Here is a 15,181-nt window from a genome sequence, read left to right as displayed (position 1 = left end):
ATGCTATATAAAAGCAAATTGCAGTTGTTGTTATTAATTTTAATGGACAGAAAATCATAGGCAATGCATGCTCGAAGTTCTAATTGGCACTCCCAGCAGGCAAATTTCCAAGCCATTATGTTAGTTGATTTTTCAGTGAAAAAGACACAAAGCTATTTTGGATTTCGCGATTCAGAAGTTTATTATGGTCCGACTGCTTCTTAGTTACAATCATCTTTTCCTCCATTATCCATCCCTATCCCAAAATGAAAAAAAAGCTTACCATTTTTGAACTCAATCTCCAATTCGTCTGGAGTGTTTGGAGACTTCACTGGGTCAACTGTCATCATGAACATACCATCTGGTGCATGATTCTGTTGGGTTATTGAAAAAAATGAAAACAGTTCAATTTCTGATGGCAAAGCATTTTTGTACTTACTGTCTGGCCTCTAAAAGTACTGTACTGCAGTGTGACATTCTGCGCTGCCTGAACAATCCTGAGGGGAGAAGAGCAATTGTTTCTCTCCCGGTTTCTTTTTCCACTTTCTTCACTTATGGAAGACAATTTGAACCTATTTGGTTGATTGAATAATATGCATCTGCTTAACATATACAAAAAATGTCAATTTCCCAATCAGGATCCATATTGTCACTGGGCTGATTTCAAATGAAAATTATGCTGAATTCCTTAATTAAAATAATCTATCACCCACGACCTGTACCCCACTCTTGCCATTTGCAGTAATACATGTTGTCCTTCATAAACGAGTTGAGGAGGTAGATGCCCAAAGCATCTACCTCCTCAACTGGGAAAGAATGGATCTCAGTTTGTGAAACAAAAACTTTAAATTTTTCTAATTCCCTTGCTTTGCAACTTAATGGATGAATTCTATTAACTTTCAACGAAATAATTCATGAAAATTTGAGCACAGATCTAATCAATTAACATGCAGCGCTTAAAATGGATTTCAAGATTGGAACTTGCTGCATCCTCAATTTCATATGCTGAGTTAGCTGACTTCACATTTGGCAATGGGTCTCTGAGTCCTGAGCTGAGCAGTGACCTATGTGAAACCTTTGCAACAATGCAGGTTTATAAACATGAACAAGGAGCAGGAGTAGGCCATTCAACCCATCCAGCCCAGTCCGCCATTTAATTGGACCATGATTGATTTGATAGTAATCTCGAACGTGCACTCCGCCTATCACCCCTTGCTTTCCGAGGATTTATCGACCTTTGCCCTAAAAACTCTGCTTCCACAACCTTTTATCTACAAGAAGTATCCACTGTACACACCATTCAGTAGTCTTTCATATCAGTTATGGTGCTATTGTGTTCAAAATCAGACAAAAACAATTAAACAAAATGAAATTTTTTTGTAAGATATTTGTTTCCCTACTGTTTTCAGTCTAATTCTCCATGCAATGTAGGCTCTACTAATGTTGCTTGGTATCCTACATGTGGTGCCTTAGAATGGTGAGATGCAGATTCACATCTGCACATATAGAGATGAAAACTTTCCAGTTGTAGAGAAAGTGTAAACAGAGTCTGCAAGTTTCCCCATTGAAAAAAAGGCAAAAGCCAGATCGTGAAAAAATTTAGAAATATGAGACAGAAGGGCAAATGAAAGAGAAAGTAGGGGTGAGAAAATGAAAAAGAGAAAGGGGGAAAAATTGACCAAGTGAAAACACCCACCAGAGACTGCTCTACACCTCTTTAGCAGTGAGCTTTAAAACAGCACTGTCAAAATCTGATCAGAAGCCCAGCCTTTTTCTGATACAGTCTGGTCTGGGAAGCTGGAGGAAATGATTATGCACTTTACAAACAACCACCAAAATTGGGAGGTGGCGAGGGAGCACATTTTTCATTTCATTTAATTGTTAAATCAATTGCTGATACTCGAGACCAAGTAACAAATGTTATTTTTTTTCAGAAGAAGTTTAAGGAAACACAAAAGTGGTTGGGAGACCCACAATGGTTGCGAAACAATAACCCCTCCCAGCATTAGTGAAATTGGGATCAAAAAAAATCGAACTTGCTTTTTCAAATAAAATTCTCCCTATTCTTAGGTCCCCATTTTAAGGTACTTTAGCACTGAAAACAGAGCAAAATTAAAAATATGCCATTTTGAGTTCAGCCACAATTTTGTCAACAGGAACAGACAGTGGTCTAATACGGGCAGTCCACACGTTGATCGATCTAAGTTTTGGTTGTTTTACTATTAAAGCACAAGCATGTTTCTTTAAATGTAGGAGGAGAATTATTGGTTGCAGTAATTTTGGGGTTAGTGCAACTCAAAAACTATATTGTACCATCTCCCCAACAATTAGTACCATTAGTATCAAACAAAAATGTAATTCCTCGTACTCTCTCTTTAAAAAGAGATATTAAATGATTATTTAAAGAAAAACTTTAATCATCAACAACATTAATTTATTTGTTCAGAGAACTTTTCCTCCCTGTAATTGTACTGATGGGACAAAAATAAAAAGCCTACCTCAAGCTGAAGTCCCTGAATACATAGATTTTAAACCCTAAAAACAAATTGTTTCTTTAAAACTGGTACCCTTGTGCCATTATTAAAGGCTAAAAATTCACGCCTTTAATTCCCCTCAAGTTGATTTCATCTTATCCTTTGACATGCTCTCAGCTGGAGCCAGAGTAGTCTTAGAGGAACAAGTCAAGCAAGAAGCAAAGCCTGCAGTTGATATAAAATTTGAGTTGATTTGGTATTGAATGAAAGCCAATGCAGATCTATGACCTTGGCAGATGTCTGACCACCACACTTTATTAAAAAAAATGGGCACTTTGTGCGGCTGTGATAGGTCAGTTAAAGATGAAGCCATTTAGAGAACGATTCTGTGTCAAAGGATAGAATGCTTTATTTAAGGTACCAACATCAATCACAGCATGGGGGTTGGACCATCTTTTAAAAAAAACTTTAATAGCTTGGCTATATGGGAGGAATCCCCATTATAAATTGTGCCAAACACTTGCAGCAAACACTAAATGTCTTTTCATTAGCAACAGTGTTAATGGGGGAGAAACAAAGCAACACATACAATAAAAGAACATAATGAGCATTTTGGGAATTCACTTACAGCCAAAAATTGCTTCAAAATAGATTGAAAGGATTATATTAATAAAGAACAAAATGACTAAAATGTTTAAAATAGATTGACAAATAAAACAACTTTTCTCAACAAAATCAGTTTGTTAAATATTTACATTATACTGATTCCAGTCGGCCTCTGAAAGGCCCTAATAGGCCTTGAATACTAGCCCCACTCACCCCAATCCTGTTTCTGGGAAAATGGCCCAAGGCGGGATGGTGCCAGCAAACTGGCACACCAGCCTTGAACCCTCTGTAAAATCTACAAATTACAATTCGATATTCAGTTGTTTCATTATAATGTTTAATATGTCAATGGTGTTCTTGTATAGTAAAATCTAACCCACAAAAACATCCAGACAAGATGCTCCTCAAATTTGTAATTCATTTCCAAAAAATTCTGAAAGATAGAGCAGTGTCCCAATTGCTCTTTAATACTTAAGCAACATTTAAACATGAATCAAAGTACAATTCATGCATATATTTTACAATGTAGCAGAGCATCAGTTATTCCTACACCTGGTCAATTGAAATCAAGGACAGGATTCTCCTTCCAGAAGCAGGAAGTAGACTTTGCCCAGCTGTGACAATTTTCATGGGGTGGACTAATCAGTTGGCTGGTTGGACATCTAATTATCAGCATTGGGGGCAGGAACAGAGCTCGACTGAATGAGAGCAGGCCCAATTTAAACCCACCAAGGCTACCACCTTTAGAAACATAGAAAAACTACAGCACAAAACAGGCCCTTCGGCCCCACAAGTTGTGCCGAACATATCGCAATCTTTTAGGCCTACCTATAACCCTCCATCCTATTAAGTCCCATGTACTCATCCAGGAGTCTCTTTAGGACAGACCTCTGGGTGTTCAGCTTCCAGCAGACACACCAGTAGGGGAGCCTGAGGGTGCAGGTTACTCCTGAAGAAGCAGGAATGTGTGCCCAAGGTAATTACTGACCCCTCAGCAAGGCTCAGAGCCTTAGTGCTGCGGAGGACCTCTCAGCACTGATACACGCAGCTTTGATAACTGAGCCACTAGCATTGGCCACAAAAGCCAGGAATGCCTGGTCTCTTTTTTATAATTGCAAGAGGTCTGCAAGAGGGCAAAGATGGAAGAAGGAATCCCCTACTTACATGTCATCACCACAATGAGTGAAGGAGCCTTTGTTATCTCCAGGGTTGTTGATAAATGGCAAGTCAGGGAAGGCAAGATTGGGATGCACAGTGAAGATGGTGATTAGATACTCAGCGGATAGGATTTTCCAGTCGTGCTCGCCCCAAAACCGGAAAATCCCACCCGAGGTCAATGATCCATCCCCTCCCTGCTACGATTCCTGTGGTGGGCAGGATGGGAAAATTCCAGTCAATGCGTACTTTAAGGGGGTTTACTGCACTGCAGCTTGACAACAGCATGAAGACCAAGCTGCATTGGGAAATCTCAGCAGTGCAGAGTCCTTTGCTCTCCAAGGCTAGTTCTCATGATCTCTTCTTGTATCGTCCATAGCTACTGACATCGAGGTGCTAAGACTGACTCCTTCTCCATCACTGGGCCAAGCATTCCAAAGCAGAGCTCCGACCAAATACCGCCAAGACTGACGAGTTTATTTTTTCATGGGATGTGGGTGTTGCTGGCAAGGCCAGCATTTATTGCCCATCCCTAATTGCCCTTGAACTGAGCAGCTTGCTAGGCCATTTCAGAGGGCAGTTAAAAGTCAACCACATAGCTGTGGATCTGGAGTCGTGTGTAGGTTAGACTGGGTAAAGATGGCAGATTTCTTTCCCTAAAAGGCATTAGTGAACCAGTTTGATTTTTACAACAATCAATGATAGCTTTCATGGTCACCATCACCAAGATTATAGCTTCATAATTCCAGATTTATTAATTTAATTTTCACCAGCTTCTGTGGTGGGATTTGAACCCTGCACTCAGAGCATTAGCTGCTACTCATCCAGTGATATTATCATGACAGACATCTGGAGTGCCATCCAAGGGCTGAGGCAGTCACCCTCACAGGTCACAATTATCATCAGCAGCTTCCTTGGCCATTCTGCCTGAAGGAGAATCTGTGTAGCAGGCCCAGTGACAAAGGCTGCCCCTGCAATGACAGTGGTGTAGCAGCCTTTGGAGATGCCCCCATTGGCATCTCCATGACGAGGATGATTGCCATGTGCATTTCTGCCATCATTAGGCAATTAACAGATCCCTCTGCCTTCTCCGAGGCTTCAAAGGGACCATTGCTTGGAAGTCACTGAGAACCGGTGACTGTTTTAGGGACAGCATCGAGTGGATCACTGGGGTGTGGATCAAACGAATAAATTGACAAATGAAACTAGACATTTGGACCTTCTTTTGTTAATGGCCGTACAGGAAAAGAGGGATAAAACCTTGAATGGAGCATGCATCTGTGAACTATAGCAATGAAACATCTTGGCAGATGTGCATCCTTCATTGGTGGTGAAGAGTGGAGCCGTTGCAGGCTACATCTTTACTGGAAGCATTCTCGTAGGCAGCTTCAATTAAGTTTGATACCATGCAAATATTCCTGGGTCAGAGGAGGTCACCTGAAACAGGCATGAATCAGAAGATTCCTGGAATAAATGCCTTTCTGAGAGACCTGGAGACCTGCACAGGCTCTGGCCAACTACCTGTGCTGCCGGAGCACCTCTGTGTTCTGCATTTTCCTCCTCCTTATCTTCTTCTTTCATATTTCATTCATCCTCCGATGAGCTGTCTCCATCCAGGTCACACCGTCTTTCAAGGTCCACACCTCCCTGGAGGGCCATGTTATGGATTGAACAGCAGAAAACCACCACAAGACCTTTGTGGGAAGGTATTGCAGGATGTTACCTCACCAGTCCAGGCAACGGAACTGCATCTTCAAAAGTCTACTGATCTGCTCAGCAGTTGTCCTACTGAGCAGATGGCTGCAGCTGTAGTCCCTCCGTGTCAGGTTCTTGCTCTTCAAGAGTAACCCAAGGTTAACCCCTAGCCCTCGTCCTTTAGAATCCATCTGCATAGTTTGGGGGTTGGATGAAGAACTGCAGCAACCTGGACTGCTGGAGCCTGACAGAATCATGGCAGTTGCCAGAAAAGTGAGGGCACATTTGCAGGAATCTCCTGTTGTGTTTGTAGACCAGTTGAACATTGAGCAACTGGAAGCCTTTCTTGTTGATGAATCTCACTGGCTGGTCACTGGATGCCTTGATAGCCACATGGGCAACATCATTGGTCACCCTCCTGCCTCCCTGGTGAAACATACCAGGAATGGCATTGAGAGACTGGCACTGGTATTTTCATCCCCTGCCTACCTTAGTTCCTGTCCCTGATAGGACTAAAAAAACCTGCCCCAACTAATCCATGTAATTAAACCATGTAACAGAATCTAGCACTGCAGCAAATAAGGTGCAATCTGAAGTTTCAAGTTAGAGTGACATGTACTGCTTTGAAAGCCAAATTGCTATGAAGACATCACAGGGAGGTGATACTGTTTGAAGGCTGGCGTTTTAGTTCAATTCCATTGTATACTGTTAGGCTCAGAAACTTTTGCAAGCTAGCACTCCAACTACGTCCTTGGCACTTACAAACTGAACTGTTTTGCAATGAGCATTAATCATAATCCTTTGCAAATATACTGCTTAAAAAAAGGTTTCCATTATGGGACACCCTCTGCATAACAGCATTAAATGGCAATCCATCACAAAAAACAAGTTAAAATCTTTCTTTCGATAAAGAAATAAAAAAAATTAAGGAGCAGAGAATATGGGCTTATGCTTACAACTCTCCACAAGCAAGTCTTTGACCATGGGAGAGATGTAAATGGAGGGAGATGGGGGACCCAGGGAGGTCAACAACAAGGACGGAGGGGGGTTTTCTATGTACCTCCCCTCCCCCAAAGCCAAGTCTCTTGATTGGGCATGTAATGCCTGAGAATGAGGGACACTTTCCCCCTCCCCACCAGGCTGCAAGCCAACCCTACAGGGTTTGCTTTGTGTTTAACCCATGTGGTAAATTCCAGCAGCTGTAGGATAAGGCCCTTAGAGGGTTACTTAAGCATCTCAGTTAGCCTCCGGTTGTGAAGGCCTCCATCCTTCGCACCTGGAATTTGATCAAGAGAGTTGGGAAGGTGGCAGGATCTCCACCCTGCAATCCTGTCCAATTACAAAGGCCTTTATGCCTCCAAACTTGTCTCTGAATGGCGGCGACATTACATTCCACCACATAATACCAAATAAATGAGTAAGTGCTCCCAAATTATGCCCTGAAAAATATCTTTTAGCTGCAATGCCCATGCTGCTACATTATACCCGCTAGTCCAGTTCCACTGTGCAATTTGTCACTATAATTGGATTTTTTCCTTCTGAGATACTCACTTTTCCAACTGTTGACATTTCTAACACTATGCCAATTTCAGTACGTTGCACAGTTATAAAAACTGCAGCATGCCCGTTCAGTTCAGCAACATAGTGCCGTCATTTGTGTTGGTGTAAGGCAGACAGTGAACAAGACACAGAAGGGAGAAAAGCAGTTTTCGCAAATGTTGTATAATAAGTATGGCTGGAATTCTCCAGCTGTTCACGCCAGTGGGATTTTCTGGTCCCACTGCGGGTTTCCCAGCGGCGTGGGGTGCAGTCAATGGGAAATCCCATTGACAATGGCAGGACCAGAAAATCCTGACGCCAGCGAACGGCACACCGTCTCCATCCACAAGAAACAGGCTGCAGGGAGGTTAGAGAGACCCCCCCCCCCCCAACCGTGTGACGGTTTAAAGAGTCAGGGACCAAGCAGGTAAATTACATCTTGTTCAAATATCCCAAATTTCTGAAAGTTTATCACAATTCTTTAGGCCATGTGTGATTTCCATTGGATTTACATTGTTTTATAAATTAAGAGAATTACTATGCAACAATTTGTAAGTAATGTTTTAATAATACACAGAATGGGAATAAAACCTAGGTGGTAAAATAATTTGCTTAATCAATTTATCAGACAAGTTTAATTTTCTAATCTCCGACATTTTATGAATGTCACACAATTATTATCAGTGACCTTCTCTCGTAACTATGGAGTTAATGCTACCGTGTACTGTGCCAAGAAAAACAAATGAAAGAGAACTGATGCGAACGTACTGAATTGAAACATATTAGTCATACTTTATATTTTATTTAAACACAATAACCAGTCTCTTCCTGCATATAGAAAGTTTACTTAAATTATTTTTTCCTCTTTACCAAACATTGAAAGAAAAATTCAGATCGTCTCCAATTTGAATCTGACCTCAACTACTTCTTAAATGAAAATATACCACCGCTCGATCAGCTTTCCTTGATTGTTCGGTGTTCTGCTTGCTATAGTTCAAAAAAAAACAAATCGTTTTGTACACTGTATCACTGAGTTCCATTTAGCCCTCGCTGTAGGAGGCCAGACTGCAATGTCAGCCTCAGAGAATCTGAAGAAAGTCTACCCAGAAAGGGGTGAAGAGAAGAAATTGGAGGCAAATGGGCCGTGAACTAAACCATCATGTAGAGCTATCGATGCTGATAACATTTATTCAATCGCCTGATATTGTTGAGCTTGGCCTGAATGAAGTCTTTCAGGGTGCTGCATGAAGTTAAAGCAAGTAAATTTCTATCTTTTTCTGCATTAGCTGCCTCATTGCCCTTCAATCAGCCTCACAAAAGCAGAAAATGGTTATACCATCTGCTTTCAATTCTCTGTAGCCAAATGTTCTTGTTGCGCCACTGCACACATTCAGAACAGTTCCCCCCTCCAACGCCCCCACCGCCAAGCCTTCTGGGTATGCCTAAAATGCCATTGCAAAGTAAATAGGCCTGACCAAAGAAGTTTATATTTATCAAAATAAAATAAACTTTAATTTTAGGACGAATTACAACTCAGTTGATAAAAGTATAAACAATTTAGTTGCACTGCTTTACCCCAATAAGTTTTACAAAATCACTAGACCTCCAAGCAAAGTAGACAAATGCAATAAGAGCAGCCGCTTCTTCCATTAAACAGGGGCATAATTGTGCTAATTTGTACTTGTCGGACATGCATTAATTAGAACTCTTACAAATGTATAACTGAATTACTTTTAATCTAGATAAAAAATCCAAGCTAGCAAAAAGGTCTCCAGGACATGAGCTGTTGCACTTTTTGCAGTTAGCAACCGTTAACTCTCACAAGAAAGGAAATGGCTTGGTGGGACCAGGAGTTGCAGAAAGATAAAAAATACATAATTATATACATGTCGGGTGTGCTTTGAAAAACTGTTTAAATTTTACAATTATTTTTGGTATAACAAATTCAGATTACCTATTGATCGCACACCAGGATTAAATAGCATTGAACTACTGCACAAGACACTGAATCAGTTACTGTTTATCAATTTCCCATTCCAGCTAGGCCTAGATTGTTTTACATTTGGGTAGAAAAGTTAGCTGGAATTTTACCAGCACACCCTCCCCGGAATTGGGGCGGGCGAGGCTCGCAGAACGGAATTTTCCAGTGGCCTCGGGCGGGATTTTATGAGTCTCACTCGAGCGAGGTCGTAAAACACTGGCCGTCATATGCATTACACATGCTTTTCAGCCATAACATGTACCAATTTAACAATGGGATTAGCTGTGCCCAAACTGCACAAGCACCACTCACACTGTTAAATATGTGGGACCCATATGAAGATGTAAAAAAAGTGTTTCAAACCATGTTGAGGGTCCTTTTCAGAACTCGCTGAGCAACGTAGGAGTCAGTGCTCACCCCACAATGGAATCTTAGTATTCCTAGCAACTACTAATTGAAGCTAAGTTGCAAAAAACATCAAATTAAACAAAACTTCCTGCAGAGCTGCATTCATTCTCTGCCCAAACTTGTACCCCACTTCAACATCAGGGGATGACTAGAAATTGAATTCTTTGCTCGGGCAAGTAATCTGTGGTACAATGGCCAGTAGCAGTAAGCTTGTATCAAATATACTGATGAAGCCAGAGGATTGGTTTCTTTCGCTCCTCAGCCCTCTTGCTTCAGGCATATATTGATCGTGCAGTTCTGAGTGTTGATCATATTGTGTACTATACTAAATCCAACTTTCCTTCAGGTGAGCAGGACTAGGGGAATCTGAATGCTTCCTTTGAGGGGCCCAGGGAGCATTCCTGCTCCTCCTGACACACAAGGAGTGTTGAAACATCTTTTTACTTGGGGAGCCAGCAGTTCCTACCTCAATTTCACGGCAAAATTTCACAATCCCTTGGAACCAGTGAAACGGTGGTAAATTTCAAACCAGGTCCCCAGTTGCACAGTTGGAGTCAGATTTAAATATGTTAATTAACTGTTCCACCTCTCCATGGCAGAGCACGTAGATATCCCAACATTCACTGCTGTAATAATGGAACCTGGCGCTTGCACAGCGCACTGGAGACAGATTCGCATATTGCATTTTTACCCAAAGATTGTTAAGAAAGTGACACCATGCTATCACAAAGAGCAGATGAGATGCTTGGAAATGACCCATTTTAGAGGAAGTTACTGAATTACATTAAGCACAAAGGTATAAAAGTACATAATAGGCTTACATGAAGAGGGTTAAGAGGAGGTTTGTATAAACACCATCATGAGCTATTAGGGCCAAATAGCCTGTTTGTGTAATGTAGGGCTGGATTTTCATCCTCGAGGCAGGTATTGGGAGTGAGGAAAATTTCCGGCTTGACCTACAGCCTCCAGATCTTTATCAATAGCAGAAACTGTAAGCAGTTGAAACGTCCATGTCTTGTGTAAATAAACATTGTGAAGTTGACAGCATAGATCAGAAAGCTGGAGCTGTCAATCAAGTATTTTTTCCCTGGGCTCAGGTGTTTCAACAGGCTAATGGATTTCTGCATTTTCAGCCAAAAATGCATAATGAGGCTTGGCATTGGGGGGGGGGGGGTGGTGGTGAAATCAGCAGGGCCTTTTGAACTTGCCTTTCAAAAGATCCACACATGCAGGCTCTGGTTCACAATGTGCTATGAACCAGAACTCTTTGAAAAGCTGGTCTCACTCCATGAAAATTGTAGTAAGCTAGGACATGCCTATTCCTGCAATGGAGCTAGCCAGGTCAGGAATATAGGGCACTAGTTCATAACCTGGAACTAGCTTGCACCCTCCAAAAGCACTTCTGAAAATCGAAAGCACTCAAATGGGGTCAAGAAACCCAGAATCGGGTTCCAGCTCCCGTTTTTAAAGGGCTCCCGAGTCATCCTGACTTGGTTAAAAATAGAGCCCGTGGTCTTTCATTTGATGGCACTTAATTGGAAGAAGCACAACAGGGGCGATTCTCCCATCCCGCTGCGCTGCCTTTTTAGCACAGCGGGCCGGGAGACTCTAGTGGCAGCCGAGCATCCAGGCCTCCGCACGTCTCCCAATGCCGGATTTCCGGATGGAGGGAGGGAGGCAGCCTCCTGGGGGGTGCGGGGGTGGGATGTCAGCCCTACCGATGATGGTGGTGGTGAGGAAGTGGGGTGCGGGGCGGGGGGGCGGAATCAAGGTGGGCCCGGACATGTCCGGGCAGGCAGGGATCAGGGTGGTAATCAATTCAGGCCTGCTTTGGGAGTACAATAGCTTGGCTAGTTGATCTCTATCATGTCAGCATCCTTAAATTCCTCCATGGGTTAACGCTTCAACTAAAATAGCAGAAAAATATATTCAAAGGTTACTATTAGAGTAAAATTTCACTCTATTGCAATGGATGCTTTCATATCACTAAAGCATTAAAATCAGTAAAATACTGATACTACCTTTCCATCAAATCATACTGCACAAAAGAAGCCCGACAACTGTCACCAGCGCAGAATAGTGAAAATCAGTAATTTTCCCTATATTAGAGGCTATAGCAGTCTGATACGCTTTGAAAACATCTCAAGGTTGGAATGACGTTAAACCATTCAAGTTTCACTCCTGTGCTTTGTGCCATCACCTCAACTCGGAGAAGCATTCAACGTCCTGTAGCAAATTCCAGGCTGCTTATATGTATATACACAAAAACACACTTCTTAAACCAAGTGTTTTTCCATTAATTTCTGAAGTGTGGCTGCAAAGTACATCACTCAAAGTACATCACTCAAAGTGGAATGTAAAAACTATCCTTAAATGTTTAATGATCAAAAGACAATGAGGTCAGATTTAATGCTGTAAATTTTTCAAGCAAAGTTTCATTAAAGCAAATTGTATTTTCCTCCAGATTATATAAAACCCATCAGTTGCTTCCCCCTCTTTAATATAAATGAGTAAACATGCTAGTAAAACCGGATAAAAGCCTGTAGTGAAGACATGAAAATGGCTAATGGCAATGGAAAAGCCAGCCTATTGGTTGCTACTGCTTCGAAAATTGTATTAGTTCATGACCTTCGATCAAACAAGACCCTACATTTCACATTGAGAGAAACCACTGCTGCAAGCTGCCAACTTTGAAGCGCTCCTCTGTGAATGTGGCTCATCTGTCTAATTGCTTCTTTATTGTTTCGATGTGACATTGTATTGTACAATGTCACATAGAATGTTTCCCTCCCCATTGATCTTGGTAGCAATAAAAAGCTTTAAAACACAGATGATAATACTACCAGGGCTTGGCCTTGCCATTCCCCCTACCCCCATGAAATTTCAAATTATGGGTCACACACATAACACATTATAAGCTTAACAGCATATTTGAGAGTATTTCAATGTCATGAAATATTACCTTGGGGTTTTCCAGGATCCCAGACTCGTAGCTGTGGGAAAATATTTAAAAAAGGAAATAAACAACAAGAACCAGACTATATTAAGATGGCAAATATTTGAAACAAGTACACTACTGAGTAGAGATTAAAATAAAAATGAATATTGGAAATCTGGAAAGAACAGAAAATTGTTGGAAATACACAGCTGGTCTGTCAGCATTTGAAAAGAAAAAGAATTGTTGCATGTTTAGTAGAGTCCATCATCAAACGGGGCCCAACAAAAGGCCTCCATAATTATATTTTCTCTTTCAGATATAGATGGGCCTGCTGTGAAGCCTCAATTTTCTCAGCTTCTTACCTGATATGCATGATGTTAGCGTCCATACTCCAAGGGCTTTTGGGAGTGACAGGAACAGGAATGCCATGTGCCTATCATCATAAAAGAAAATCAATGATTATTTGGGAAATCTTAAACCAACATCCATAATATAGTCCTGCTAGTTGTAAATAAAATTCTTTATAATAAAATGTGCCTCACAATGCTTCTGCAACTCAATAGGAGATGAAGGAAGTGTTCGTCGGTAAAGAAAAGTTCAGGTGCACCTCCTTTTAAATAATATTACTGTCTTCATTAGCAGAGGAATTACAGAAACATTTGTCATTTTTACTACTAACACTGAAGTGTCAATTCAACCAAAAAATATCCTCAAGTTAGTACAATGAAAAGCAATCTCTGCACTCCACATTATATATCATCGCTTGCTGCTGCTCATTTTAGAGTACTGCTACTGACTGGAGGACACAATCTCAACCCACACAAAAAAAATTATTAGAAGGAATTTGTAGCAGAAAAACAGACTACTCAAAACATCTGATCTGTGCCAGTGTTTAGGATCCACACAAATCTTCTCCCATCCTATTTTGTCTAATCCCATCCACATATCCTTCTATTCCTTTCTCCCTCATGTACTAACGAAGCTCCCCATTAAATGCATCAATGCCGTTCGCTTCACACTCTCCTCCTGATAGCACATTCTAAATTCTAACCATTCTCTGGATAAAATGATTTCTGCTGAATTCTTTATTTTACAAATACATTGAAGTTAGTGTGCACATAGGTTTGCCATTCTCTTTACTGCATCTAGTTATTTGTTTGCCCACCTTGCCGCACTTCGTAAAACTCTAACCACCCAAACTCACTGGGCTACTATATTTTTTTGTGGTTTTGACTAATTGTTCGGCATGTGCCATTTCCAGCTGTCAAATTAAGCCCTGCTTTAAAAGCCACACACTGCTCATCAATTTCCCCTCAAGGTTCACTGCTGTGCTGGGAACAAACTAGTACGAAATGATCTACGAATTATAGACAAGCTCCAAGACTGAACAAAAGATTACACAGGAGAACTTAATGTGTGATCAGTGCATTAAAGAGGAATCTTCAGTTGAATTATTTAATATTTCTAGTTCCTTCTAGTCTTTTTTTATACAAATGTAAGAATAATTTGAGTTCTTAAGAGACAATCAACACCTGTTTACAAGGATGTTGTGCATGTGGGGTGGGGGGGGGGAGGCAAGGGCAGGAGGGAAGAGTTATGGGCAGGAGAAGAAGATGAAATAAAGACATGATGCAGAGAAGATGAGTATCTATTCTTGTGAACTGATACGATTTCCCAACCTCCCACTGCGAGGCTCCTCCTTCAGATCACACACAATACACTGAAGCATAGATAACAAACAACATTATGAAGTAATTCATTACTTTGGCCCCAATTATCTCTAATCACCGCGACAGAGCAGTACCCCTGGTGACCAGGGCCATCAGCTCTCGAAACTCAGTCTTGCAGAAATGCCACCAGCTACTAAGGCAGACGGAAAGAAAGCTTTAGTGTGGAACCTTTCACATGAAACAAGCTCCGGTGATGAATAACACTCAGACACTGCTTCAAAAAAATGATACTATTCATGAGCCCAGCACTGAAGAGAAAAACTTTCTTCATTTTTTCCTATTGTCAGAGTCATACAAATCCAACCAAAAATAATATCCCAATTCCTTAAAATCACTAAATTTCAAAAAGTTAATTTACTACTCAGGCACTTTTGATTAGATTTTTTTTCAAATGGAAAGGTAATTATAATTCTACACCCTGTTAAAGCTGAAACATTTCCACCCTAAATATTCTAGAAAAGGCTGCAGCTATACTTTTTTAAAAGCTCATTAAATTAACTATATAAATTTGTTCATAAGCCAAAAATCTACTACCAGAAAATGATTTGTTTGTTGCCTTGTAGCATCACAAATTATATCCTTTCTGGTTTACTCATGGCACCCGCCGTTTCATGATGTGGAGATGCCGGCGTTGGACTGGGGTAAACACAGTAAGAAGTTTAACAAAACCAGGTTA

General features: G+C 41.0%; 1 protein-coding gene across 2 annotated transcripts in view; it reads right to left on the bottom strand.

Annotated features, from left to right (window-relative positions):
- ass1 (argininosuccinate synthase 1) overlaps window positions 1–15,181 on the bottom strand; it is a 138,801-nt gene that overhangs the window by 67,360 nt on the left and 56,260 nt on the right. For both annotated transcript variants that reach the window (XM_078226298.1, XM_078226297.1), the window contains exons 7-9: window positions 13,138–13,208; window positions 12,800–12,830; window positions 263–353 (exon numbers count right to left, since the gene is read on the bottom strand). In XM_078226298.1, coding sequence (XP_078082424.1) covers window positions 263–353; window positions 12,800–12,830; window positions 13,138–13,208 — 193 coding nt within the window. The remainder of the gene's footprint in view (window positions 1–262; window positions 354–12,799; window positions 12,831–13,137; window positions 13,209–15,181) is intronic.

This window comes from Mustelus asterias, chromosome 13, assembly GCF_964213995.1.
Source record: "Mustelus asterias chromosome 13, sMusAst1.hap1.1, whole genome shotgun sequence".
Lineage (NCBI taxonomy): Eukaryota > Metazoa > Chordata > Chondrichthyes > Carcharhiniformes > Triakidae > Mustelus > Mustelus asterias.
Note: the sequence above shows the minus strand (reverse complement) of the source record. Positions and strands in the feature narration are given on the sequence as shown.